This window comes from Epinephelus moara, chromosome 13, assembly GCF_006386435.1.
Source record: "Epinephelus moara isolate mb chromosome 13, YSFRI_EMoa_1.0, whole genome shotgun sequence".
In the NCBI taxonomy this organism is placed as follows: domain Eukaryota; kingdom Metazoa; phylum Chordata; class Actinopteri; order Perciformes; family Serranidae; genus Epinephelus; species Epinephelus moara.
In genome coordinates this window covers 25,725,478-25,753,477 of record NC_065518.1, presented here as the reverse complement: position 1 = coordinate 25,753,477, position 28,000 = coordinate 25,725,478, and the positions used below count along the sequence as shown (strand labels likewise).

The following is a 28,000-nucleotide window of genomic DNA, read 5'->3' as shown; positions in this document are numbered from 1 at the left end:
GGATCTGGCAACATACAAATATGACCAAACCCACGGTCAGTGTCACCCGCTCCCCGAAACACTGTTGAGGTTTTAATTCCAACCTATAAACCCTGTCAAAAACAAACAAAAACAACTAGGAAACCTGTCAAACTCAAACTGCATTGAACGCACCCTCCCACCCACCTCATCGTATAAAATAAATTCTATATATGTGAATTGTTGCAGTCGCTGTAAAATGTACATTGCTGTGAAAACTGTCCAGAAAAAGATTCCTGTAACAGAAGATATGTTGATGCTTGTATTACAATCCATTGAGGGAGAAAAAAATAAGAATAAATTCAGAAATAAAATATACTTAACTCTCTGCAAAATAGATACAATTATGACTGGGTATTTGAGGAGGAAAACAAAAACAATTAAAAAAAAAAAGGTACATCGTGTCAACTCACTTTTAATTTTTAGCCACATTTAAAATCTTAAAAATATTCATAAAAAGGCAAAATTCTCAGTCCCCAAAAATATTGTGTCATAGACTAAGGAAGAAATATCTTCAACCTGAAACACTGCCCTTCCACCTTTTTGTACACAATTGGCAAAAATATATAGATATATATTAACAGCAATAACTTACCATTGTTTTAATTTATTCATTTATTGACTTCTAAGATTTATGTTGCATCTCCCATAGGAAGGAAGCTTCAGTTCTTATTTATACATCACAAAAATATTTAAATAAAAAATAAAAACTTCTAAAACCCCAAAGCAGTAGTCCCCGCCTCGCTCTCCTTTCATGGCAGTTTGTCATTTGGGGCGACTGATCAGAGCATCAAGACAGAGAGACAGTATGGAGTCAAGGCTACATAAGGTCTAAACTGCTGTGGTTAATGTTCGTCCCCAGCTCCTGGTTGTTGTCGCTGCTGTTATTATTCCCGCCCAACATGTCCGACTGTCCCCCCTGTACGCCGTGCATCCCTGTCATCCCGCTCAGCTGGGACATGATGGAGTTCTGGTCTGAGCTGAACTGCCCAGGATCTACAGAGTTACCCGGCTGCTGCTGAGATAACGCTTGCTGCTGGGGTTGTGGAGGTTGGGGCGGCGCCATACTGGGGTGATGTTGGCCAAGATGACCTGGGTGGGGTGAGCCGGTCTGGGTCTGCGGGGAGATGCGGTGAGGTGAGGGCTGAGGCTGAGGTTGGGAGGAGGGCTGCATGCGTGGGGACGGGCTGGAGTGGGGAGGTTGTGACTGCGGCCTTGGCGAGGGCTGAGGCGACCTGACCTGACTGCTGAGCGACCCGGCAGGACCAAGTCCTCCCTGTCCTTGGAGGTGGGGGTGGGGGGACTGCGCCAGCTGCTGTTGGGGACTCATGGGACTGCTGTGCTGGGCTGGAGAGCCCCCACCAAGATGCTGCTGCTGCAGGAGCCTCTGGTGGATGTTCGGATGAAGCATACCTTGGGACGTCTGCTGCAGTGGAGGCCCGCCACCTCCTCCACCTTGCTGCTGCTGCCCCTGCCCTGGTCCGCCTTGTCCAGGTTGGAGCGGGGGTCCTCCTGGTCCTCCAGTACCTCCACCGGGCCCTCCGTCTTGTCCTTGAAGCCCACCCATTGAATTCTGCTGCTGCTGCTGCTGCTGTTGTTGTTGCTGCATCTGCATCTGATGCTGGAGCCTTTGCTGGATCGCTGCAGCTACTTGTGACATGGAGTTGGGGTAGTTTTGCTGCTGACCTAGCTGTCCTGGCCCACCCTGTGGTCCTCCCTGCTGCTGCTGGGGACCGCCTCCACCTCCAGACTGAGGTTGGGAAGGGGGTATCCCTTGCCCTCCCTGGCCAGGCTGCATGAAACCTTGCTGGCCTGGCTGCTGCTGCTGGAGTCCTTGAGCCTGCTGGAACTGCCCATGGTTTCCCATCTGTTGTTGTTGCTGCTGCTGCTGTTGCTGCTGCTGCTGCTGTTGTTGTTGTTGTTGCTGCTGCTGCTGCAGGTGTCTTCTCAACAACAGCTCTCTGAACTGCGGGGTCATGTTGGTAATGTTGCCTTGTTGCCCTGCTTGCATTGCTCCCTGCTGCTGCTGTTGTTGTTGTTGCTGCTGCTGCTGTAATGCAGCCATTTGCTGTTGCTGTAGATTCCCAGGCAACATTGGTCGCTGCTGTTGTTGTTGTTGTTGTTGTTGCTGTTGTAACTGCTGAATCTGAGCCATGGTGGGCATGTTCCCTCCCCCTGCTCCACCCTGAGTCATGTTCATCCCTGGCTGGCCTGGCTGGTTCACATTAACCTGCTGTTGTCCATCCATGTTAGCAAGCTGGTTAGGCCCGGGCCCTCCTACACCAGAAAGCACTCCAGCAGCCCCTTGGAACCTCACACCTCCAGGGCCCGCTTGTGGAGGCCCTCCTGGTCCTCCAGGGCCACCCTGACCACCCTGATACCTGGCTGCTCTCTGCCTGATAAAAGCAGCCATAAGGGTGGGGTTGGAGCGCAGGATGTTGAGGACTTGCTGCTGTTGGAGGGGTGAGCTTGGAGACCGCAGTGTTCTCAGGAGGTCTTGTAGTGCTGCCTGTGGAAGGTTTCCTGATGCAGCTGCAGCTGCAGCTGCTATTGGATTGGGTGCCCCTGCTGCCCCGCCTGATACACCCATTACCTGCATCAGCCCGCGGTTTCCTGGTTGCGGCTGTTGCTGATTCATTGGCTGCTGCTGTTGCTGAGCGACTGCTGGCTGCTGCTGTGGTGCCATGTGACCCATCATGCCTGGCCTTTGTTGTGAGTTCATGGCTGGTCCGCCAGCACCCCACTGCTGGTTTGCTGGCTGAAGTTGTCCACCACCTGCCTGCTGGACTTGCTGGAGCTGCTGCTGCACTTGTGGTGGCAGCTGTGACTGAGGGCCACCTTGCTGCATCCCCGCCAGCATTCCCTGCTGCTGTGGGTCTAACATAGTCCTGCCAACAACTCCCTGAGCCTGAGGGGGCATGCCCTGGGCCCCAATGTGGGGCATGCCCATCTGGGCCTGGGGGTTCTGGTGGTGAGGATGTGAGGGTATCATGCCCCCCTGTCCCAAGCCACGTATCTGGGCTTGAGCCTGGGCCTGAGCCATCTGTCTCTGGGTCTCTGCTAGACGCTGGATTTTTAGGGCTGTCTCTACAGCAGCCAGAGGGGGCCCTTGCTGCTGGCCTTGCATGGACCCCTGGCCCTGGCTGGGTTGTTGCTGCTGCTGGGGTGGTGTGGCTGGACCCAGTCCAGGTTTGCCCAGGGACTGGTGGAGAGGAGAAGCCCCAGGTGGTCTGGGGTTGTATGGAGGCAAACCACCAGGGTGCTGCTGCTGCTGGACATTAGGAGGCTGCTGCTGGAGCTGAGGCACCATCTGCTGCTGAGGAGAGTTCATCATCCCCCCTCCACCTCCTCCAGCCACTGGCTGAAACTGATGAAGATGGTGTTGAGGGGGGATGGCACCACCCTGCTGCTGAACCTGCTGCTGTTGGCCTGGGGTTCCCATTCCCCCCATTCCACCCATCCCGACTCCCTGTTGCTGAGGAAGTGCAGGCATGTTCGCCTGAGTGGGTGTCTGTGGGGTGGGAGGCTGCGTGCCTACAGATGTAGGAGTACCAGGACCAGTTGCTCCATTGTTGGCTCCTGGAGAAGGCAGGCCATTGCCCCCAGGAGCTCCTCCAGGAGCAGGCTGGCCCACTCTCTGCATGCTGGCCATCCTCCTTCTTAGCATCTGAGCTTGCTGGAGTCTGTGCTGCAGCTGCTGCTGGCGGAGCTTGTGCTTGATGTTTAGGCAGAACGGAACTGGGCACTTGTTCTCCTGACAGTGCTTAGCATGGTAGCAACACAATGCGATAAGCTGCTTGCAAATGGGGCAGCCACCGTTGGTTTTTCTCTTGCAGCTTTTTGTGTGCTGAACAACGCGTTTCATCTTCTGGCAGGACGGCAGAGAGCAGTTTGCGTTTCGACACTGGCAGGCGTGGACGAGGGACTGGATGCAGCGCTGGATGCTGAGGCGACGAGAGTCTCCAGGGCTCTGAGTGGTTGCGGCTGCCTGGTTGCTGCTCTCATCATCCAAACCAAGGCCTAACTTCTCCATCTTGTGGACGTGGCCCTTAGTGTTGTAACATGTGATGCACAGGTCGTAATCCTGTAGGGATGGATAAGTGACAGGTTTAGTGGTGACATGCAGCAGGTTTTATATTAACATAATAAATCCAGTAACTCAAATATCATCTTTTATTATCAATTGTTACCATAAAGCAGACCCAGCCAAACAACTCTTCCCCAACTCACCTCACAGACGGTACAGTGGAAACGAGTCTCCACGTGGTGCTTGCACTCATTACAAGTGTAGACGAAGCGGTCTTGGCTTTGGTTATGCAACTCCACCAACATGCACATAGAGCTCCACATGGACCTCCTCAGCGAGCTGAACTCCAGGTGTTTGTCTCGGGCCAATGTCAGAAAGGCATCACGACCATCCATGAGGTCGCATGCCATCAGGGGATCCGGGTCTGATATAGGGGGCAAGGCATTTGCCATTGGTGCTGCAATCAGCCGGATCACAAAGAACACCTAGGACAGGAAAAAGAGGGGCAAACAGATTAAAACATATTCAGCTTTTTGAACTCAGAGTAAAATCTGAAAAATGAAGTCAATATTTCCAGTCCTCTCACTCCACTCCTTCAGTAAGTTGCTTGAGAGTGATGATATATATATATATATCATTCATATATATTTTTTTTTTCCCATACCTCTTTGTGTTTTTCCATAGTGGCATAGAGTTTCTGTGAAAGGTCGTTGGAGACATTGGGCATCCCTGGCTTCTTCTTATTGGCTCTGCTCAGGCTGCTCTTATTCTTGCTCGTCTTCTTGTTGTTCTTCTTCTTTGCATTTTTACTGTCACCTTTCGTGTCCTGCACAAGAAAGAAGCAAAATATAAGCAATCACCTGACGAGAAACCTTTCTTCATAATGCCATTTCTTTCACCCCTCTCCCGCACAGCGACATATATAGTCTTAATATGTATAGACTCATCACAGCATTCTTACATCAATGCTCTCATTGGAAGTGCTGTTCTCCTCCCTTTTCCTCTCCTCTTCCTCCTGCTCCAGCTCTTTGATGCTCTCCTCCAGCACATTGGGCCAAAAGTCGCCCTCAAAGTAAGGCAACTCCTTCGCACTGGTCAAACGATCCTCTGTCGCCTGCTTGAAGATATCCTGTTGGGCCACATTGGAAAATAAGTTAATCTTTTGCATGGATGGGATCCATTCAGTCAATACTGTCAGCTATACCATGACATGCTTGTAAAAGAAAAGGTCTCAAACACTGAATCTCAAAATGACCATTCCTCCAACACGTACAAGAATAAAGATGAATACTGCCTCTAACCTTGTAATCGTGCACTATCCTCTCTGCCACAGCTTTGTCTAACATCTTCTTGTACCACTCCTGGAGGCGTTTGGGCTTTGGGATCTTCTGATCTGCAGGGTGACAGTGGAAGATGTAGTCGTCCCCTTCACTTGGTGGACAGGCCCAGATGTGCCCAGTGGTGTAGCTGAGGAGGACACACGAGAGAACGTACATAATAAGCAAAATTCATTTAAAGACTTAAGTAAGTTTTGTGACAGGACAAGCGTTCAGATACCAAAATAAATGTTTTCTTTGAGCAGCAGAACTTACCCCAGCTTCCTGACATATTCCAAGTAGCCAATGAGGATTTCATGGTAGACGGCAGTTCTTAGACAGCGAGGCCGGAAGAAGTGTACACTGTCCAGGTAGGAGATGTATACTCGCCTGAGTGGGTGGAAAAAGGACATGTTAATGTATCACAACAGCTGAAATACAATCTGAAATTGATCTTTTAAAAAAATGATTCCCTTTTCATGAGAAAGAAAAACAATGTCTCTAACATAGTGATATTGTCCTTACCTCTGGTTGGGCTGAGGGCAGTCAGATCCATACTCTTGAACATGCATACCAAAGAAGCAGACGTCTGCTCCGTCAATGTCCTCAAATGCAAAAAGGGCTTTTGTCCTGTATGGGAAAGACTCTGACATCTCTCCGCTGTCCACAAATCTGTAGACAAAAAGGAGAAAGAAAAAACACAAATCTAAACTTACTGATTGTAAAATAGAAAAATCTTCACTAATAAACCCGATCATTTTGTTAGCTTCTGAGTACAGATACATTTCTTCTATATATTTGCACTAAATTCTTTAAAATTCTGTAAAGAAAATAAACAAAAAATACAGCAAAATCTGTTAATATATTTCACACACAAATGTGGCTGTGAGCAAATAAGACTGGCATCTCCAAATCTTGATGGGAAGAGAAAAATTAGTTCGTTCACTCTGAAGTTCAGCAATGTGTCTTGTTTTTGTACCTGGACTTCATGCCTGGTTTGACCTCCACCACTTTGTCGGAGACGTGGACAACGCGAATAAAGACTTCTCCAGCCTCAGGGTGGATCTGACGCTTGAGGAAGTCATTTACCCTCACCTCTAGGTAACTGCCCAATTTCGTCTGAGGCAACCCTGTATGGGCAAAGATTTTTTTGTTTTAGTTTAGTTAACTTGACGGCTGGTAAAAACAGCAGAGAGAAAAAATAAGCTACAAGAAATAATCCAAATATGTATATGGTGACCATATGGGATTAATATGTGACAGCAGTCTCATATGAATAGAAAACAAAACATCAGGATAAAACCACAAGAAGCGTGGCCACTTACGTTTGGCAGAGTATTTGTTCTCTTTCCTGGTTTTGTTTGTCTTCTTTAAGCAGCCGTCACATACAAAACTGTGGAAAAAAAAGTCCGTTGAATCAGTTGGATAACATCAAAACAATATTTAGCAAACTACCTTAGACATTCCTCAGAAACTCTGGGAACAACTGAAATGAGAAATTAGTGCTCACCCTGAGGGCCAGATTGTTTCATGGTGCAAGACACAAATCTGATGCATCCTGCGCCCACAGTCCATACATTCAACAAGCCTGGAAAGGGGGACAGAGATGAGGAGGCAAATTACATACTGAAGTCCTTAAAACAAATTTGGTTTAATCTTCTTTCCCAGGTGCTAATATTTGACTTTTGACGAGCAGTTAACTTACAGCTCAGGGTCCAGTGTGTCGTTCTTCTTCTTTTCAAACTGCTCCTTGTTAATCGATCTGAAATCAATTAAGACAGAGTATGACGATATGTAGAACAACAAGAGGCAATTGTCAATATACAGCAACAATAACAGAACTGTTGAGTACAGGCTGCTGTAAAATAAGATTTTAAAAAAAAATCACGTAGCTAATATTATCAAGAATGTGGCTGGAAGATGACCAGAGATAGTTCATGAAAAGGCAGTACTAGGTTTTAAAATGTCAGGACGATCACTTTTCAAATAGAACATTTGAAGGGAACATATTATGCTCATTTTCAGGTTCATACTCACGTCTGTGGCTGGGTGGGGTCGTCGCCCAGGGAAACCGTCTCTCCCTGGATCTCGTTGAAGCACTTCTCGCAGAAGTGGTACCTGTCAGCAATAAGCCCAAATTTTGGTGAACTACACCATTCCCCGCAGCACAGTCAATCACAGACAGCGCACGGGAGGGCAGTCACCAATTGGTACAGGACATGGGCAAGGCAGGGTGCCACAAGCGGGGCAAGCAGGAAGTGGGAGCGCAGGACAGCAGGAAGTCGTCATCGCAACAGCCAGTCATGATTTTGAGGGGTGAGGGTGAAGGAGACGGGGGGGGATGGGTTTGGAAGTGCATGGTTGTTCAAGGCAAAAGCAAGCCAATGTTGATGTCACAGCCATCGGAAGGGAGGACAGACAGGTCAAATGGACCAGGGACAAGACGAGACGAACATCCAAGACAACACACAGCAGAGAGCCGAGGCAAAGCACAGATTAGCAATTTGGACATGAGAGGATGAGCAACAACAACAAGCACCATCACAGCTAACAGAGCAGGAGCAGAATCAACGGGAGCTAAACGTGAAAAGGGAACTGGAGCAGGAAGTGGCAGCACAGGACGTAATACAGACACTGAACAAATATGAAGTAAGCACAGACAGCTGCTCAGCTGTTCATCCATTCAAGCAGTTCATTTTAAACTCGGTCCTTTCACATTCTAGTAAGGTTTTCATGGGTGTGTAAAAAGAAAAAACTGACAGGAAGAATCAAAAAGATGTTGAGTGGAGTCTGCAAGGAACCAAACCCCATGTTGAAAGAGCAGTAAGAAAACTTGCATTATTGCTGCTTCCTCCAAAAAGAAAAATGCCAGTTCAGGGTGCTGTGAGACCGTTTACAAGATAATTTCATGCAAAAGCACAAATAGCACTTCAGAAACATGATATTTTCTTTGCTTTGTCTGTGCAGCCTTTTCTTTAAACACTGACAAATACCTTTTCAAACATTCTGTGTTGAGGTGTTATTTATAGGTAAGTTTAAAGACACCAAGAACAACTTAAAGAATGTGAGAAGAAAGGACCGACTGTTAAAATGCCAGTGCATTAGGCACCACACGGAGGTATAAAAACGGGGAACATGAGGTGAAGGGAAGCATTTGGGGAAACATAATTAATCAGATGCACACTATAGATAGTCTCTTTATCCAGTTTATCTCTTCTATAATGCCTTCCTCTTTTACTGACCCATCCATCCATCTAGTTGCCTCTCCACCCTTTAATACATGGGCGTTTCACTCCCTCCATACCTGTTCTGGTAGCTGAAGTAAGCAGCATCTCTGGGAATAGTGCACAGCTGCTTTCCGTAGCAGCACAGTGTCTGAGGAGAGAACTCCAGCTGATGGGCAGAAACAAAAACAAGAAAAAAACAACATTAATTTCTTGACCATCAACAACGGTAACTTAAGTCACAGCCCCTCAGCTAATCAAACGTACACAATATGAATAAGATCTCTCTAGGCTTCCAGTGGTAGTTCACCTTAACTGCTACTGCATGTGATACAACAAACCTAGTCAAACATGACATGTAGTTTATGAATCACCAGCTTAGTTTTGTTATAAAAAAGTTATTATAGCTAAAGAAATGTTAAAAAAAATTCCTCTGCTTTGTCTCATTGTCAGAGGTAACCTTTCAGCTAGCCTTTCATAATAAGGGCCAATCACTTTTGTTATTTGTCTGCAAAACCAAAAATAGCAGAGTCTAATGAGAGCTGAAACGTGATATGGCGTCGGCATGCCCAAGGCCAAATTTAGCTATGAACCCACTTCACCACTTCCATTTTCAGATGTGAATGATGGGAGTTAATTTCTGCATCTTAAACATACAACATTCATACACACCATCTTATCCAGTCACATTCTCATGACGTACACAACGTCATACACTGAAGTTAAAATAAATGACATGCTACGTGTTGCCCAAAACAAATGAAGCTACTTTTAAAACTTTGGACATTTGAAACCTGGGGAAATTAAAACCTTTTTGGTGTCATCATTCAGCCTCTAACTTTATCAAGTAAAGACTTAATGTGGTGAATAGAGTGGTCCTATACAGAAAAAAAACTGACTGATTTCATCCAACATTCCTTCTTACCCTTGAGCATCTCAACATCAAGACTTTCTCCTCAATTTTTACACTATTGCCCCTCACCAACATACATTTCCATTTCAACCCATCCATCACTCTGTCTCACCTTCCTCCCACAGCAGTAGCCAAGGCTCTGCATGACGGGATCAATCTCCTGCTCGAAAACCTCGGCCAGCTTGGAGCAGTACTTGTACACCCTGGATGTTTTGCGGTTGTACAGCCAGGCGTTGTTGAACATGAGCCAGATGTCATCCACATACTGCCAGGGATCCTGGTACTGACCTACAACCAAAACACAAAGCATGAAATGAGGAAACTTTCCAAACTAAAGGCAGCTGCCGCATTGGAGCATCTCCTATTAAACGGGTAAGAAAAAGCCATGTCAAATAAAATAGAGACAGAACACAGGAATGACCAAAACTTGTAATAATAAGCAGCATGTACTAACCTGTATCCAGTTTGCGTTTGATAGTAGACAAATCCATTGGGTTCTTCACAATATCAAAGTAGTCCTGCAAGAACAAAAAGGGCATGTGTTTACATTGAGCAGTTAAAATGTTTGGCCCAGTTTTCTGAGTAAATCATACACACAAATAAAGCAAAACATATGGAAACTACATCCTGGTAAATACACCACAAGCAACAGCAGTCAAGAGCTGTAGGATTTCTGTTCAAATTCTTAAAGCGAGGGAACTACACCAAAGACAGTAAAAACCATGACAGTTTCAACTAAACAAGCAAGAAGAATACACTCAGTGACATGGTGAACACCAACAGGGACAAGGCAGTTGATACAAGGGAGAGGAATTTATACATCTCGACATCAGCGGGGATACATACAGGTATGCACAGCAGTTGTGGGTCTACAGGCATTCTGAAGGGCAGAGACTCTGGATCTTGTCTGTAGAGAGACTCGAGTGTGGGCATCAGGGCCTGACGAAGCTCCTCTGGCTTGAAGACTGGAAGAAATACAGATGAGAGAAGAGAATGGGATGAAAGAGTAATCGGAAAATTTCCCCTCCCTTTGGATTCCATCACAAAAAAAGAAAACACCCAATTTGAATCGATTATTACTCATAAGGAGATGTAAGATCAGAAGTTCTACTTACTCTTCTTTTTCACTGGAACTGGTGTAGCTGCCTCCGAAGACTCCTCTTCCTCTTTCACCTCCTTCTTTACCTCCGGTTTCCTGTCTTCTGTCTTGACACCCGATGTCGGCGTTGTTGCCGATGTGTCCATGGGAACCCCTTTACCTCCCTCTCCGGTACACTCCTCCTTTTTCAGCTCTAATTTCACAGGCTTTTCCTCTGTTTTGAGGTTGCTGAGCTTCCCTCCTTTGGAGCAGCTGCCGGTGTCGCTCTCCTCCTCCTCATCCTGCTGCTTGACCTCCATCTTGGGGTCGAGGTTGGTGGCTGAGGCGTTCGACTGTGGTTGCTGGGAGGAAGTGTCCAGACTGCTGACAGAGGCTGGAGTCAGGGCCTGACTGTCCGCTGGGAATGAACCCTTTTGGGACAACTACAGAGAGACATAGAAATGAGCATGGAAATTGTGATTATGACAAAGTGATGCATGAAGGCCAACAAGACAGGATACTCTGACGAGATGGAAGGTTTTGAGTAGCTAAAAAGGTGAAGCATGGGACAAATCAAGACACCAAGGATGCACAGTTTAATCCTAACTGAGGCAAGGATAAAATGTTTGGTCTCATGGTAAAGACCAGGTAATACATGGGGAAGCAACAGGTTAAAATAAATTTTACATAATGAGACATGAGTTACTGATACAGTATCAATGAAATAAGTAGGTAATATGCTAAATCACACTGACCGGAGTGCGTGGCAGCTGAGCACCGTGCGGCGTCGAGCTGGAGGCCAATCCGGGATGAGATGGAGTGGTTGAACCAGCCGGCCCCATATGCTGCTGCTGGATGGGCTTGTTAGAGCCGGGGCCCTGACCGAGCTGGTTCTGCTGGGGGGCTGAAGGTGGACCCAGCTGTGGTGCGTTAGGGGTGTGAGGCTGTGGGGTCTGGGACCCGGCTAGTCTCGGGGGTGTTTGGTGAGGAGTAGGAGATCGGCTGTGGGCGGGGGACCGGCTGTGAGCAGGGGAGGGTGAGCCACGCATGGCTGCTAAATGGGGGATGGAGTTGGGTTGCTGGTTTGTGTTAGATGGAGTCATTGAGGAAGCGGGGGCTCCGACAGCTGAGTTGGGACCTGCACCACCCACGCTCTGAGGACCCATGGGCCCCACTGTGGAGACGCCACTGGGACCACTGGCTGAACCTGGCTGTGCTAGAGGACTAGCAACTGGAAGCGAGGGAGGAGTGCCCATCTGTGTCTTAGGAAAGAGGAGGATGAGAGTGAAGAGAAGGGTCACAGACAGGAAGGGTGCACAGGAAGAGGGTCAATAAAAGCTGTGGTTCAAGAAGAACTTAATGTATGACATCACTTTTAAGACCAGTGGTTTCATTTTAGGCATTTTTTTTTTTTTTTACTATGGGTGCTTTTTATTTACATTTACACAGGATTTTTTCAGAACACTTAATTTATGAATGTATTCCTGAGCCAGAGGGTCCTGTCCTAAACGGTCCCTAAGCTGGAGTCCTGGTCTCTGATGGCACAGGACTTATTAAGGAGTCGAGTGTTGCATTTTACACTAGCATCTACCACCCTCCAACTTTAGAATGTACACTCAGACACTTTATGAGACCTAAAGATAAAATCTACTGATTGCACTGTAGTTGCATCCTCACAATCTTTCCTATCATACCAAATGCTTAAGACAAAACTAATGTTTATGCTTCAGGATAAACCTCAGTCCTCGGTAAAGACTTGAGTGTAATTTGCCACACATCCCTTATTAATAAAACTCTGACTAACAGGAAAATTAACTTAGGCCACCTTACCTGTGCCATGCCTGCCGGTACGCCAGGCTGAGCCATCCCAGGCTGAGCTGCTCCAACTCCTGGTCCTGAGCCAGGAAACTGTCCCTGGGACAGATACTGGTTCTGCAGCTGGTTGACATTAGGCTGCCCCATCCTGGGTCCGACCATCCCCATCTAAAAGGTGTCAAGGAGCATTGGCAGGGGTTAAAAATGCCTACACAACCTTTTCTGCCAAAGTAACATTTTTGTAAGCTAGTTTATAATTAATTTTCTCTATGCTAAAAAAAACTTTCAAACAACACACTCTTATAGCCACTATGTCAAACGGTACAAGGAAGTAAATTCTTAATTGTGTTTAGGGATACATTAAAAACAAAACTGTCATACATGGGGAGTGTTCAGTACTGACCTGGTTGCCAGGTGCTCCTATGGGGAGAGGAGGCGTGGATCTCTGGCCCATAGACTGCATGCCTATCTGATTGAACTGATTCATACCTGACAAAACACAGAGACTGTTATGACACACGACATAATATTCCATATGGAAACCACACTACATATTGTATTTTGTTCATAAATAGTTGCCGTGCCAGTGCAGCTTCCATGTTGTGTAAAAGTGACATGTCAAAATACGACTTTGTGTCAGACTTTGGGTCATGCGGTGTGCCCTGGTGGCCCTATTGGTTCTTTACCTGGGCCTTGCATCCTGTTGACCATCTGATTAGGTCCAGCTGGTCGCACCATTGATGGGTCAGGGAGGGGACCGTCTGTAAAAACAGAGACAGGAGAATGAAAAATCAAGCTGTCATCTGTGCACAGGAGAGAGGGAGAAATGCAAATGCCCTCCACGTGTGGGAAGTTTGCACAAACAAAATGTTAAATCCTTTTTTCTGTTTTTTTTTTTTTTTTTTTTTTTTAAGTCAGAAAAGATAAGGGGCACTTTGAAATAATTAAACAGAGACACCTGGTAATGCAGTTTGAAGCTTTTTAAAAAGATCTGTGGGGCAACTGATTAATAATGTGTGTAAAATCTGAACCAATTCAAGACAAAGACTGACACAAGCTACTCTACTCGGAGGCCCAAGCGTGACAAACTGTGAGAAAACACTGGAAAAGGTGTAATGCATGGCCAAAGTAACAGAAGAAAAAATGGGATCCAGTTAATCCCCTTCTCAGCTCTAACATTTTCCAACCATGCTGGATGATATCAAAACTGTCCAATAAGCAAACTATGGGCAAGTCCATCCAAAAACAGAACATCAAGATAATACAATGTGATACAAATAATCCTGCAGTCACACAGCATTACTTACTTCAATCTTAAACCATGAGGTAAGAGATACAAAGCGATGCTAAAATGTCCGAATGTCACATTCTGCTGGATTAAATTATCATTCACATGAATGCGTGCAGCCCAGCGTAACATGAGCTCATCCAGATCTCCATTATGCTGCATGGCCACTCACTTGGAGGCAGTCCAGTTGGGGGCTGACCCATGCCGGCAGGCCCGAGGCCCAGACCCTGCTTCTGGAGACGGGTCCTCCTCTTCTCCTCCAGCTCCTTCTGGATTTTGTAGATCTTCTCCGCTAGCAGATGATAGTACTCAGCCTGTCGAAAAGAGGGTGACAAAGTAAGGAAAATGCTGCTGGGGGGGTAAACGTCTCGAACATGGAGGAGCGGTATAGAAAAAAATAAACTTATGACTGTCTAATGTTGAAATAAAACTTCAATGAAAAAACTTTTGTAGGACTTCCAAGTTATCAACAGAATAACACACAGGAAGGGCTTCAACGAGTAACAACAGTAATTCACCAGTCCAGCTCATACCCTCAAGGTTTTCACCTACACCCAACAATGTTTTTGTTTCTGAGTAGCACACTGAGCTAAAGGAGAGAGAAACTTACTCTACTGTTTGCTGACTCATACATGTCTCCCTCAACCTTTCTGGCATAGGCCACCAAGTTCTCCATTCGCCGGTCCTTGAGAGCAGCAGGATCTGGAGTCGGAAAGATGGCCTGGACACTGTGGGTGGGAGAACAAACAGACAACGTAAGCAAAACAGGAGGAAAGGAGGTAGGAGATGAAAAATTAAATTGTTACCTTCTGCGTCAGACAAAGTATTACTTTAACACTATATGTCTTTTTTAGTCCCTTTGAGAGCATTTCTGCGTGGTTACCTGTGTTGTAGCTCAGCTAGCAGCTCTACTACAAGGGGCACTACCTAGTGAGTGTGCATGAGTCTTTGGGAAAGTGCCAGCGCAAAGTCATAGCACGGGTGTTTACTGTAGTGAATGTTATGGCCTGCCACTGAAGAAAAGTACATTTCTCATTCATGTATGACATCGTCTCTCCGCCAGTGCTTAAGAAAGCTTGCTAACAATACTAGCAGCTATGTGTAAGAGACACAAACTGGGGTTTCGGTCAACCAGCTTAACCGAACTGTCAAATCCAAGCAGACACATACAAGTGTCTGCCACTGTCTACACTCATACTAGTGATTCTTATACACACAATGTGCGTATTGTTCGAAAGATAATTTGTAATAACATAATACGCTAACGAGAATATGATTAAAAGTACGGTGCAAACAAAATTGTAGTGTGTAGTTCGTCTTTAATACTTACAGTTTGTGTACCAAGTGGTTTCGTAGGTCCTGCGTGATGTCCTCATGCCAGCTTTTCCTCATGCCTGAGGCAGAGGGAGGGCCTGCTGTGGGCATGGAGCCAACCCCACCAGCATCATTCATCAGACTGGGAGAGAGAGAGAGAGGCATAATTTTAATGATTAATTTCTTTAAAAAAAAACAAGACAGACGTGTGTCTGCCCTGGTCTGATGTAGCCATGATGGATGCTTCTAATCAAGGTATCTGCCAAATGGCACGTATGTGTTCCTTCTTACCCTTGGCTGTTCACATTGAGGTGCATCATGGTATCCTGCAACAGGCTGGCTTGTTGACTCTGAGGGGAAGCTCCCACACCTCCATTGACTCCCATAGGATTCCCACCTACACACGGAAAAGACAAGACCTTATAAGTTGAATTTCTTGTGTTCCCCTACTAATAAAAACAGTCATATACCTTGGATATATGTAATGTCTTCACGCCACATGGCATCAAAAGCACAATCTTTAGGTGCTAATCAGACAGCATCTACAGGGCTACTTTTTTTTTTTTTAGTTGGAGCCCTTTGAAAGATACTTCAGGCAGGCACTTTTCAGAGTTCCTTCTGACAATACTGAAGGCCACTTGTAGCATCTAACGCTCTACTTATTTCTCTTTTTATACATGTTTAAAATTCTTATGCTGGCTCCAGTAAAATTCTAAGCTCTCAGTGCTATTAGAAACAAGATTAAGCATTTCTTTCTCAAGAGTGAAGCAGGTAAACATGCAGCCTAACTCACCCATTGGGTTCAGAGGCCTCATGCCAGCCTGCAAGCCTTGGTTGGACATATTGGGCTGGCCAGTCTGAGCTTGGATCTGGTTGCCCTGGTAGGTGAGGCCCAGGGCTGCGTAGGCTCTTTCTATGGAGCTGGGGTCAATCTGACTCGGCGGATTGAGGCTGGGAGCACTTGGTTGGCCACCAGGTACTGCCCCAAGAGAGCTGCCCAGACCTGCAGCTGTTGCACCGAGTAGAGCTGTGAGGACATAACGAGAGGAGAGTGTTAATAATACATCTGATCTGCTCAAGAGAATATAAAAAAAACAAAGCATGAGAAATCCCTGTGGCTGAATAATTAGGCAAAACAGCCAAAAAGCATGCCGCAAATCTTATTATCGTTAAGTACACCACAGATAATGTTTAGCTCACTATACTGTCAAGGTCTCAGGTTCAAATCCAGCACAGACTGAGGCTTAACAATATTAGCATTATCTGTCTATATCAATATACTTGCAATAACACATCACAACGTCAGTAAAAACGATGATGACCTAACAATAGCATAGTATGATTTTATCATTAAGGTGTACAATGTAGTGTGAAGAAAAGGAATGTATAACGTTGTTTGGTCAGATACAGACACTCACACTGCGGGTTCCTCTTGTCCCCTGCATTCTTCAGCGGCAGGCACACAGGACAGTCATGCCGCGTGCAGTTCTTCCAATGGGAGATGATCTGCCTCGATGATGCACAGTGGGCAACTGAGGATGAAAATGGGCAGAGATGCAGGAAGATTTGGGGAATACAGAGGTGTATGAGGGAGGGGGAGGAGGCAGGAGAAAGAGAATGAAAAAAAGTGAGGTCATGGAAAAAAAATTCATTAATTAAATTAGAGATGCCTGCCTGTTGCCTACAAAGAGTTGCCGAGTCAATAAGACACAGAAAACTGTAACAAAGTTAATCTAATACTGGCGTTATTTTATCTTCTTAGTACTACCGAAAACAAACTCACAATAAGTATGGTCCGTGCAGCCACAACCTTATACAGCCGAAAACAAACTCACAATAAGTATGGTCCGTGCAGCCACAACCTTATACAGCTTATGCCTCCTGCATCATGTGCCTGAGAGCTATACCGTTGCAATGGGTGAAATATTCCTTCATTAGGAGGGGTACAGCCAGTGAAGTTAATTTCTCTCAGCTTGTCAACCTCAGAAATCAAATCTGTGTCAACACCGTACCTCATCTCTGAGCATGCACAGTGACATCTGCCGCAGATAGAGCAACTCTATAGAAAGTTAATCACAATAATCAGTGTTGTTTCAGAATAAACTACATTGGCCATGGCGATTCTAACAAAGGAATATGTCAACTGGCTTCCATATGTTCAAATCAGTTTTTTAGGCAACAATGGAGTTCTATAGCAATGATGTACAAACACTATTAAACAATATTTGTTAACTGGATAAATATAGGATGACTGAGATTGATCACAACTCTGTGATATCCTTTATTACACAAATGTGTCTGTCAAGAGCCTGCTTGTCAAACACAGGGATGCATCATAGCTATCCACTGAGTGCAGGAGCATGCAGCATCCCTTCGACTCACCCTGACAAGACTTGCCAGCCTGGCAGTGAGTCATGTGGTTGAGGACGTTCTTCATTGTGCGGCAGTGGGGCAGGTTGCACTGCCGGACCTCACCGTTGGCCTGCTCCCGCCGCTGGCACTTGTGTGCATGAAGCAGGAGCACCAGTTGCTGCTGGATTAGCTTGCGCTTCTCAGGGTCAGCTGTGGGCGGCGCTCCAGCAGCGGCAGATGCTGCAGAAACCTGGGCACCGGGACCCACCAGACTTGCCTGAGCGTTGGGCACCATTCCTGGGGCGCCTCCCACAGGTGCACTAGAGGGGCCGCCCACACCTGTTTGTGACTGCTGGGAGCCCTGGCAAGTGAAGTGAGAGGGAATGAGAAACGATGACGTGGGTGAGACAAGAGTAGTAATTAAATAGGAAATAGGAAGGGATAAGTTAAAAGGTAACAGGGAGTAGGGAGTGGAGAGGTAGAGCAGATTAAGAGGACAGGAGGCAGCGTTTAATTTACAAGAGGTGAGTGAGGTAAATGAAAAGAAAGCAGGAATACAGAGCAGGAAAACAGCAGTGCGATGGGGAGAAAAGGTAGCAGAGAAGAGATAAGGGAATCACTTTGGGCTGATACTTAAATCTGTCAACTTGGTTAAAAGAATTGCAGAACAACTCAGACTTGCAACTAACACATGTACACAAACATTTTCTCAGTGTGTTTGTTCCCTACCATGGCGGCCATTCCTTGCATGGGCTGGTTCTTCTTGTCCACATTGAACTGGGCCAGGCTGTTGCCCATGGGACCTTTGTTCTGGAGCTGAGGGCCCAGCCCTGCGCCTCCCAGACCTTGATTCCCCTGCCCTGCATATGGACCTCCAAAAGGCCCCCCTGGGTTCCCCATCATCCCCATCTAGGAATAAAAAAAAAAAGGAAAACAAGGAGAGACAGGGAGTCAGTGGGAATGATGAAGACATATGAAGATTAGAAGAGAGTGATGTAGAAAATCAGGTAAACTAAGACAACAATTAACTATGTGGTTGAAACCACATCTCATGGATGTTATCAGTGATCACATTGCAGAATCAATCGTGTGCAGAATCTGTTGGCAGTGGGACAAGAGTTTGGTATCGGAGGTATTCTGGTTTCTGTTTGTAATCTGAGTAGAATTGACTAATCACGTTTGAGCTTCAGGTATACAGTATGTGTATAGAGGCGAAACACATTGGTTGAAAGCAATTTCAAGTGTCAGCTATCCTCTGACACTTAAACTTTATATTAGTTTTTTTTAAATCTGCATTGATACGCAGATATCTGTTTATGAAGATTTGCCCAAATGGAAGAGGAAGTCTTGCTACACTGGACTTTCAGAAATATTGGCCATTGCCCCCTGGGGCTTCTCGTCATCCGATTGCCAAAGGTTTCCGAGAGTGAAAAATTCATTCAAAGCCAAAATTTTCATCTCCCAAAAGAATTTTTTTTACCACTTGCACTTAGTTTCTACTAAGTTATTCACTAAGGAAAAAAGACAATGTACTTCTAAATCAGTTAACCAGTTTACAGCATCAGGTAATGTCTAATTATATAATTAAAAAAAGTAATTAAAACCTTTGCAACCAAACCTTCGTGCCAACAGTAGTAACAGCAGAGTGTGTAATAGCTATCCAACAAGAGTAGTTCCTCTTTTCTTCCTGTGCACTGAGGGGGTTATTTGAACTTTTCTTTTAAAAACCACTGATCTATTCCTCATTAGTATCCCCGTCTCTTTCCTCTTCTCCTCATTCCTTCAATCAGCTTCAGCGGGTCCACTGCATTTTTCTTTAACTGCTTCATATACCTAACCTGAAACCCCTCTTACAGCTTCAGATCTCTATGGCATAATCAAACATCAGTGTCTCCAACACATTCATTCAGCAGCAGTAGCGGCAGCAGCCTGCCACTGCAACATTTTTATTGTCACTCCTGTGGGACTGTCAATCACAGAGGCAGAGCAGTTTTCTGCCACTTTAACGCCAAGCATGAGGGTGCTACGTGTTGTTCATGGCTGTGAAATACATGGATATAGTCACGGACCCAAAGCACTACAATGAGGTTGTATAAAAAAATAAGCATCTCTGTCTGGGTAAAGAGCCAAACTAGAGCCTGCAAAAAAAGTAGCTTACATTAAAGGAAAACGTTAAGCTAAGGCCTAAATATAATTTGTGAATAAGTTTTGCACATAAACATAAGATCTTGACCTACAATTATGTGCAAAATTAGCGGTTACCAACTGTACTTACTAAATGATAAATTATAAGTAATGACACCTTTACTAATTATATATTTAAACTAGTCCATGTTTCTGTTTCAAAAGTAAGGTTTTGGGCAGTCGTAAACATTTTTGAGCAGTGACTGAAAGATAATGCGAGTTCTACACGACTATTGAGGAGAACAACACTGACTGTGTGTACATACAGGATCTCATTTTTACCTGTTATGGCATTTACAACCTTCTTGTTTAACGTAAATATTATCAGAATTTTAAAGATGAATGAAACAGTTCATATGCAATGTTAAACTACGTCCATAGGAAAAGCACGATGATTGAAGGAGTGCCTACCTTGTTCATTGCTCCAGGCTGCTGGCCTCTCATCCCAGCCTGGCCCCCAGCTCCTTGCTGCTGCAGGGTCTCGGCCAACAGGTTGCTGTTGCCACCCATCCCCTGATTCCCAAAGCCCATCCTGGGGGAGCCATTCATCACCTGGCTTCCAATCATGCCTGGCTGCTGCTGTCCATTATTGCCTTTCTGCTGCGCTCCCATCATGGCCCTGTTCATGCCACCCATCATTCCAGCTGCAGCATTCTGTTGCTGCATCATGTTGGCCTGCTGCTGAGGGGAGAGGTGCTGCTGCTGCCCCTGGCCCATCATCTGCGGAGGCCCCTGGCCAGGGGATGCCTTCATGTTCGCCAAGTGTTGCCCCATGGCAGTGGGGCCTCCTGGGCTGCCCATGGCTCCTTGGTGCCCCTGTTGGCCCGAGGTGGGTGCCCCTGAACGCAAAAGCTCGGAAAGCTGTTTGTGCTTGGCCACCGCATCCTGGCCCCCGCCAGGACCAAGTCCAAGTCCCAGTCCTCCTGCCCCTCCACTGCCTCCTCCAGGACCCAGCCCTGCAGGTCCTCCTCCCAGAGTGGTGTGCAACTGGCTGAGATCCCCGCCATTGACCAGGCCTGGTTCATTGGAGCTGATGAGCTCGTCTGGGAGATCATGCTCCAAGTCAAACAGTGAGCCGAAATCTAAAATGGAGAAGAAATGCAAAGTTTAGGAGGGGGGAGTCAATGAGATGGGAGAGAAAGACGGGAAAGGTGAGAGGAAGACAATACAGGCCACAGCCATGTTAAGCTGGTATAATCCTTCATTTTTCAGCATGACTGAGTGAAAATGCAATTGCATGCTTGACATTAAAAGTGATAAAAGCTGTTTAGAGACAATTTTCTCCCATCAGAAATTAACAACATGCCATCAGGCACAACACAACTGAGCACTAAACTACAGGTGAGATTCAGAGATTTGTGTGTGTGAAGATGTGTGCACAAACACATATGCAAACACACACGCCCACATGGCCTTCTTGCACAGAGAATCCCTGACCAGTAAAATGATTCAACATGTTGCAAAGACAGGTTTGAACAGACAAGGTGACGAATGGACCATTTCATATAAGTAACGCCACAAAATGGAGCCATATCGGTAGAACGCACATTCAGTGTCAGTCTGTATCCACTGTGTTAAAATGCACACAGCTTAGGCAAACAAATATGATACATGATGCATGTCATTTATCTTTATTTATTTTTATGAGGGACATCAAGACCATTTTTTCAAAATACAGAATCTAATTAAGTCCTAATTGTCACTTACAGTGGTAATTTGCCATTCTTTTGTTTAATTCATTGTGAATATGTCAATGGGTTGATCTACAATGACAACAATCTGCAGCCCTGAGTTTTAATAATATACATCTGAGAATTAAGAAATTAGTTATCAGCAACAAACACTATTTACAAACTGCTTTTTGAAGGTACAATCAGAGTAACAGTATGCAAGAACTTATACCAATTTCTCATATCAATCTGCTCAATTTGTCACGTGCTTTTACTTCTCAACTCAACTATAAACACTCTGCATGGCAGTGTCACAAATAATAACGGAGGACAATAAAAAAAAAAGTGCAATAAATTGCATACCTTACGCACAGACCCCTTTCTTGATAGCACTGCACTGATCCTCAAAATATATCATGCAAGGTAACGTGAATGTGTGCACCGTCTGGGTGATTTAACCATAAAAGTCCCTTTGCACAGATGCTGACTGCCACGGTCAATATTAGCTGAGTGGACAGTCCAAGATGCAGCTGTTCGTGGTCAAATGAATGATCAAGTGATGAGACCTGGCTTATTATTTCGTGCTTGGAGCAATTTTTTACTTGCTAACTTGACTTGCTGGTTGATATCGCAGTGGCAGGACATGGCGCTGTCCATGCTCCACAGTTTGGCTCTCAGGCCACTACTCCAGCTGCTGTCACACGACATCCACAAAAAAAACACATCAACAATGCCAATTTGATCTTAACAATTAGTCGGGACCGTGGGCCTAAAATTGTGTATCCCACAAGGCTAGCCTGGCCATCGGCAACCTCTGCTTTCACCAACACTATGAACGGTAGCTAACATTAGTTGGGAAAGGGTCCGAGTTATGATGGGGCAACACAACAGATTGCTTTAGACGCTTGAAACCTTGAAACTCAAATAACAGAATGGGGGGTAGCTGTAGCTGACTGTCAATTGGGCACAACTGTAACACACAAAAAACTTTATCATAAGTTAGCTTGGCATGGGGCTTATTATCAGCCCGGCTGAAGTAGCCATTAGACACGGGACCGTCAGTAAAGGACCCGCATTCGGTTAGCTAGCCTAGCGTTAGCCGAATGGCTAACAGAGCTACCTCCGGCTAAAATGGCTGTTAGCATGCGAGCTAGCTGGGGGAGCTGTTCCTCACGTCCGACACACACTCACTACTAGCAAGCTAACATTAGCAAGCTACGACAAAAACAGAAGAGTAATCCCGCGTCTTCTTCCCCTTTTAAGTGAACCCAAGCCGCCCAAAAATAACAAACTTAACGAATAACACAGTAACAAATGATATCATAAAGCAATACTTGCCATTTCCATCGCTGGCGGAGGCGGAAAGTGCCGGAGAGGAGAGTTTAGGCCTCTTGGCTGAAGGCGGGCCAGAGTCCAGAACGTTCTCGGCCATATTTTTTCGAAATAAAAATATATAAAGTATCCACAATTGCAGACGTTTTCACGCCCTTAGAAGCTCATTCCTTCTCGTTTCCAATATTGCGACTTTTCCCCCTCCTTTTGGGGGACTAAGAGGGGGAAAGTCCCGTGTACAAATTACTCCTCTTTCCCTGGGTTCGCCTCTCGATTTCAGCCTCGGCGTATATCAACCCCCCTCCCTCCCTCGTCGGATTTTTTGTTCTTTATAAATTTCTGCCAGCGGAGGAGGAGGGGGTCGGTGAAAGTAAAGAGGAGACACAGGCAGCGGCTTCCCTCTAAACTTACACAGCCTCTTCCAATGTAAATAAACTGTCCCCGTGTCTCTCCCCCATGGTTGCATCCGTCATTTCAACCTCCTTTCCAGCGGAGTCTGGATGGAGATAATGTCGGGCAGAAAAGGCTTGTTTGCCTGCGAAGTGATGGTGGTGCTGCTGGTGGCAGCGGGTAAGGATGAGGGGATGCAAATAAAAAAAATAAAGCTGACAAATGTGGAGCTGCAATGGTGGATAAAGTACGCTCATCCGCTGGGCTGTGCATGTAAAAGAAAAAAAAGTTATTTATCAGGAAATTCTTCCATGAAGAAACCTGATCTTGTTTCTGCCTCTGTGAGGTTTAGTTGCAAAGATTAAAGTTGGATTATGTTCAACAGTTATCTTAAATGCAAGTAATCTAATTGTTAATCAGTTTTGCATCCAGCACTTTTTAAAAGGAGAAAACAAAACGACATTAAGTGCAGCACACCAAGGGTGATTTACAAACACTGACAACTAAATGCATCACTGGAGAGACTTGTTGGACTCCTCAATAGCAGACATTTATTAAATTAAATACCCAATCCTGTCTGCCTTATTTCTGATTTGTTTGCTTTCTCATATGCAACATAGTGACTCCATGCATACATGTGTAAATCCTCTATCATACAGCAGAGAGGAATGCAGTTTTCTCAGTGTCCTGGTGTTGACTCTTGAAATTGGCTCCATGATCACTCTCACTCCTTCAGTTGGTTATCAAAAATATTCTTCCTGTCTTGTTCTTGGACCAACACAGTCATCAGCCTTACTTTGTCACTTGTTGTTAAGCATTTATTCCAATGTGAAAGTACATTTACACTTACAAATGTACAAAAACCTGCACGTACAGCAGCATACAGTAAGAGCTGATACAGTGTACACTGCTCAATACAGATGTAACTGCTCCACAGCCATTCATTCATGGTCATTTTATACTGTAATGGTGTTTATATTGAGTCCAATAGTTAGGCTAGTACCAGAAGTGTGGACTAGAGTCATATGACTTGAACTCGAGTCAGATTCGAGTCATAAACTTGACAATTTTTGACTATTTTTGATAAAATAAGAAGGACTTGCAACTTGACTTGGACTTGAGCCATTTGACTTGAAAATACTTACAGGCCTGGAGATTTAAAAATATGTTAATGAAAAATTGTGCCATGAATCAGTTCATTTCAATCCATTTCCCAAATCAGCTAACATTAACACTTTAAATTCCCAGCAACTGGACACTTAATCCCCAGATTCATTTTGTCTGAACTCAATCTGACAGCATCCAGTCAAGGTGCAGGAGAGAACCTCAAAGAACTAATGTTATGCTACAGAGCACCAGTTGATTCCGAAAAATATATACCAACAATAAATTTGTTCACATACAAAAACTACTAAAACACAAAAAAAACAAATTGCAGAATGCAAAAATTACATACGGAGATGCAACAACTTCCAACAAACTGGTTTTCACAAAAAAATACAACATTTTAAAAGCATTTATGATTTCTGTAAGTTTAATATATTATTACTATGTTATTCAAATGGCATTACATTTATGAAAGAGCGCATTATGATTTGTTTAGGACTTGAAACTAGAAGTTTAGGTCTTGGGACTCAACTGTCTTGACTTGGGACTTGAGTGCAAAGACTTGAGAGTTACTAGTGACTTGCAAAACAATGACTTGGTCACACATCAGGCACTTACAGTGTACACTACTCAGTGTAGCTTAAATGTAACAGCCACACAGCCATTCATTCATGGTCTTATTCACAACACAGTAACAGTATATGCTTATATTGACTGAAATAGTTGAACCAGAGATGTCAGTTCTAACTACTGCACCAGTATGTCAGCTGAAAACATGTAGATGTCTTGAGAATATCTGTACTGTCTTACATGTTTTTCTGCAATACAGCATGATTTTAGGTTTTCAAACTTCATCTGTGCTACAATTTAGAGTAAACTTTTGTAAATCTGAAATGTGTTTGGGCACTTGGTATTCCTACAGACTGTCCAGTGGGACAAAAGCAGTTTGCAAAAGAAGAAAACAAATGTGTTTGCTGTCAGCAGTGGGATAGAATGGGATTCTACAGCTAGAGATGCACAATGAGGAGTAAAGGACTTACAAACAGTATGAATACTCTCTTACGGAACCTGTTTGACTCAGGTATTTTGGGGATACATACTGTATTTATATAAGTTATTAAATGACCTGTCAGCAGTATGAAGATATTCACTGCATGTGGTAACTGTTTTAGAAAACATGGGCTTCTATCACTGTGTTTCCCCCAGTTCTGGTTACAACAAGCAGCCAGTTCCTCATCTTTAACAGGTGACAACATTATTTGAAGATGAACTCGATCACCCTCTAGAAAAGGTCCAAAAGTAAGAATGGAAATCCTTCTAATTGAGAGAGACTCCACTAATTGAGCAGGTTGCAGAATTTAAGGAAAAGAACAGCTCATTCAAATCTGTGAATTGTCTACGCCACGTGCCCACTAGGCCCTGCAGATTCTGAGTCCACCATGATGAAGATAAAAGACTTTGGTTGCGAACAGATTACAATCAGAAGTTTATGTAAATTTCTCCAAGAAGAATCTCATGTGTCTTCAAGATTATTTTGTGCAAGTGGTCAAGTCTGTAAACCTGCTGTAATGCTTTCAAAAGTTTCCACTGCATATATATAAAAGAAAACTATGAAGGTGTCATCAAACCTGCATTATCATCTGATAACCACATCAGTGAATCATGACACTCAGAGACAGTCTCATAAGTGCAAGCCTTATCCCAGGAATCAAACCCTGACATGTGGGTATCATGCCCTGTCACAGGACCGTGGTTATATTAACTCATTAGGGGGCCCTTGGGCAAAAAACTTCTTAGCCCCCAGCTCTGCCAGGAATCAGCATTACCTACTACATGTTTCATATACATAAATGCTGAGGAAAAGTTATCAGGGCCTGTTTGTACCGGATTTGAAGATGATAACATTTACTCGCAACTTTATAATGTGTCAGTTACTTTGACTAAACTTTACATGCCAGGGCCTCAGTCACACATGGGCCGTATTGCAGTTGATATCGTACTTACATCAATATGAATGTTTTCTTTATAAAATAAAATAGAATAAAATAAAATAAGAATTGTTGTTTTTTCGTCACCCTGGAAGGAGCTACTCCACACAGGGAGTAGGTCCTCGTCTACGGAGATCACCATGCTGCACCACCATGTTTCTACAGTAGCCCAGAATGGACAAGCCAAACACTGGTTCTACATAGGGCCATTCACATTTTTGCATCAGCCATCATAGTTAGCAGCTCCTCCTGGATAAGAGGGGGGGAAAAAAAGATTATTTAACATGAAATTGCTTTATTTTTACCGGTTGAAATCACCAAGTCGGTTTGTTTAGGAGAGAAAGAGACCTCTGCAGGTAATCCAGCTCCTGCTAAAAACCTCCTGAATGTCTGGATCTTAAGTTAGCAGAGCAAAATGTGAGCAAACAATAGCAGGTGGCCCATCTGCAACATGCTCACCAGCACTGAAGAAACACTGATTTGTAACGTAAAACGGTTTTATTCAGTGTTTTTACTGGTTTGTATCACCGGATTTATTTGTTTTTGAGAGGAAGAGAGCTCTGTGGATAAATATGCTCCCTGTAAAAACCTCCTGAACAATAAAACACTGAAGGAATTCTAACCAGGAGAAGTTTCAGCTGGTTGCAATTTGCAATCCTCACCACTAGATGCCACTAAACCCCCCTAATCTTTCACACTGTCCCCTTAAAGATGGAGGCCAGATGAATTTCAGAGAGAAATGTAAGGCTGCTACATTCATTTTTGGTTTATTGTTGTATCACTATCATGAAGTCTGTGTCTAAGAAAATAAGAAACAGGCTACAATAACCAAGTGGGCCAAGCGTACCATGATTAGTCAACAATATATCAGACAGCTCCTTAAGATTTTAAGACACACCTTCTCGTTATCAAATAACAAAAATGAAAAAATGGGATGCTGTGTTTATTAACGTACTTTCCATTTTCATTTTCCAGAAATTCATATGTAATCTTTCCATACAATCTTGACTCTTGTTTTTCACACTACCGGCATGTTGTGTCCCTTCTAAGCACAGACATTACGGGCTGTTTAGCACCTATGTATCACACTTGCAAATGGAAGTAGATTACATTATTTGCATTCGTGGAGTATGTGTGTGGGGGTGTCTTTGTATTTTCCTGTTTTGAATGTTTGCACAGCACATGTATGTGAATAATGGGCTTCAGTGAGTCCAATGCAACTGTCTGTGAGATATTTTAGAGCTGTATTAATCAAATAAACTTGGTGTTTTAGACTTGGAAATGCTAATACACTAAATAATGCTGTGTTTAAGGTTATTTGTGTGGTGGCATGCATTCTTAAGTGCAGTTTATTTTATTATTACTTGGTTGATTAGATGAAATAAGCAATGCTCTTTTGGAAATTGCACTATTTTACTGGAGAAACCTAAATAATCAAATGAATGATGGCTGAATTCCATATAGCTACTTCAGTTTCAGGGTTCTGGTACTGTGCATGTTGGCTCACTGCCATGGCATATTGGGACACCTGAGTAGAACCTTTGTTAATGTTATTAATAGCACTTGTGGGTTTCCTGCAACAGGTCAAGATGTTTAGTGTGATAATGGTCCAGTCAGGTTTGAACACATAAATTCCCGGAATATGTCGCAAACACAGTTGAGAATTTTAACTTGCAGATGAAAAACATTTCCATTTCTAAACTTATCTTAATCGAAAACACAATTTTGCTTATATTTTGACATATAACATAATTGATGAGGACGAACATGGAACAATACAAGGGTGCATTATTAGATTAGATTTACTTGTTGTCTGTACTGACAAACCTGCGAAACAGGTATGGGAGAGATGGCATAGTTTCCAATTCTGTGTTTTGATTTGATTTGATTTAGATCTCAGATTTTGCTTTAAATCAGAGAGTGGAACCAGGAACAGCACGACTAAATCTATAAATCCCCAAACCTGCAACCAAAAATTGCAATG

The 28,000-nt window shown here is 44.4% G+C and overlaps 1 protein-coding gene across 5 annotated transcripts; it reads right to left on the bottom strand.

Annotated features, from left to right (window-relative positions):
* On the bottom strand, positions 1–23,072 carry ep300a (E1A binding protein p300 a). 5 transcript variants are annotated; one of them, XM_050059212.1, is made up of 31 exons: positions 22,538–23,072; positions 19,941–20,611; positions 18,075–18,254; positions 17,376–17,706; positions 16,406–16,525; positions 15,787–16,020; positions 15,285–15,390; positions 15,010–15,135; positions 14,290–14,407; positions 13,852–13,993; positions 13,078–13,152; positions 12,795–12,880; positions 12,407–12,559; positions 11,332–11,832; positions 10,614–11,019; positions 10,345–10,463; positions 9,953–10,016; positions 9,611–9,786; positions 8,666–8,754; positions 7,399–7,509; positions 7,067–7,123; positions 6,872–6,949; positions 6,687–6,754; positions 6,341–6,491; positions 5,887–6,033; positions 5,638–5,751; positions 5,347–5,512; positions 5,007–5,174; positions 4,710–4,871; positions 4,249–4,530; positions 1–4,102 (listed from the first exon to the last, which is right to left on the bottom strand). In XM_050059212.1, exons 1-31 carry the CDS (start codon positions 22,629–22,631, stop codon positions 839–841), a joined length of 8,559 nt encoding a protein of 2,852 aa, XP_049915169.1. In that variant the 5' UTR covers positions 22,632–23,072; the 3' UTR covers positions 1–838. The 5 variants fall into 5 exon arrangements, with proteins under 5 accessions (XP_049915169.1, XP_049915167.1, XP_049915170.1 ...); XM_050059210.1 differs by having other exon boundaries at positions 11,332–11,838; positions 22,538–23,071; XM_050059213.1 differs by having other exon boundaries at positions 7,399–7,479; positions 11,332–11,838; positions 22,538–23,071.
* Between the last annotated feature and the right edge of the window lie 4,928 nt (positions 23,073–28,000).

Excerpts from the sequence above, each read along its gene's own strand:
- ep300a (XM_050059210.1), bottom strand. The coding sequence starts at position 22,631 with ATGGCCGAGAACGTTCTGGACTCTGGCCCGCCTTCAGCCAAGAGGCCT. Across the intron at positions 8,755-9,610 it reads GCTACTGCTGTGGGAGGAAG|CTGGAGTTCTCTCCTCAGAC; the intron begins GTGAGACAGAGT and ends TCTGCCCATCAG. Across the intron at positions 7,510-8,665 it reads TACTTCAGCTACCAGAACAG|TTCACCAAAATTTGGGCTTA; the intron begins GTATGGAGGGAG and ends GGAATGGTGTAG.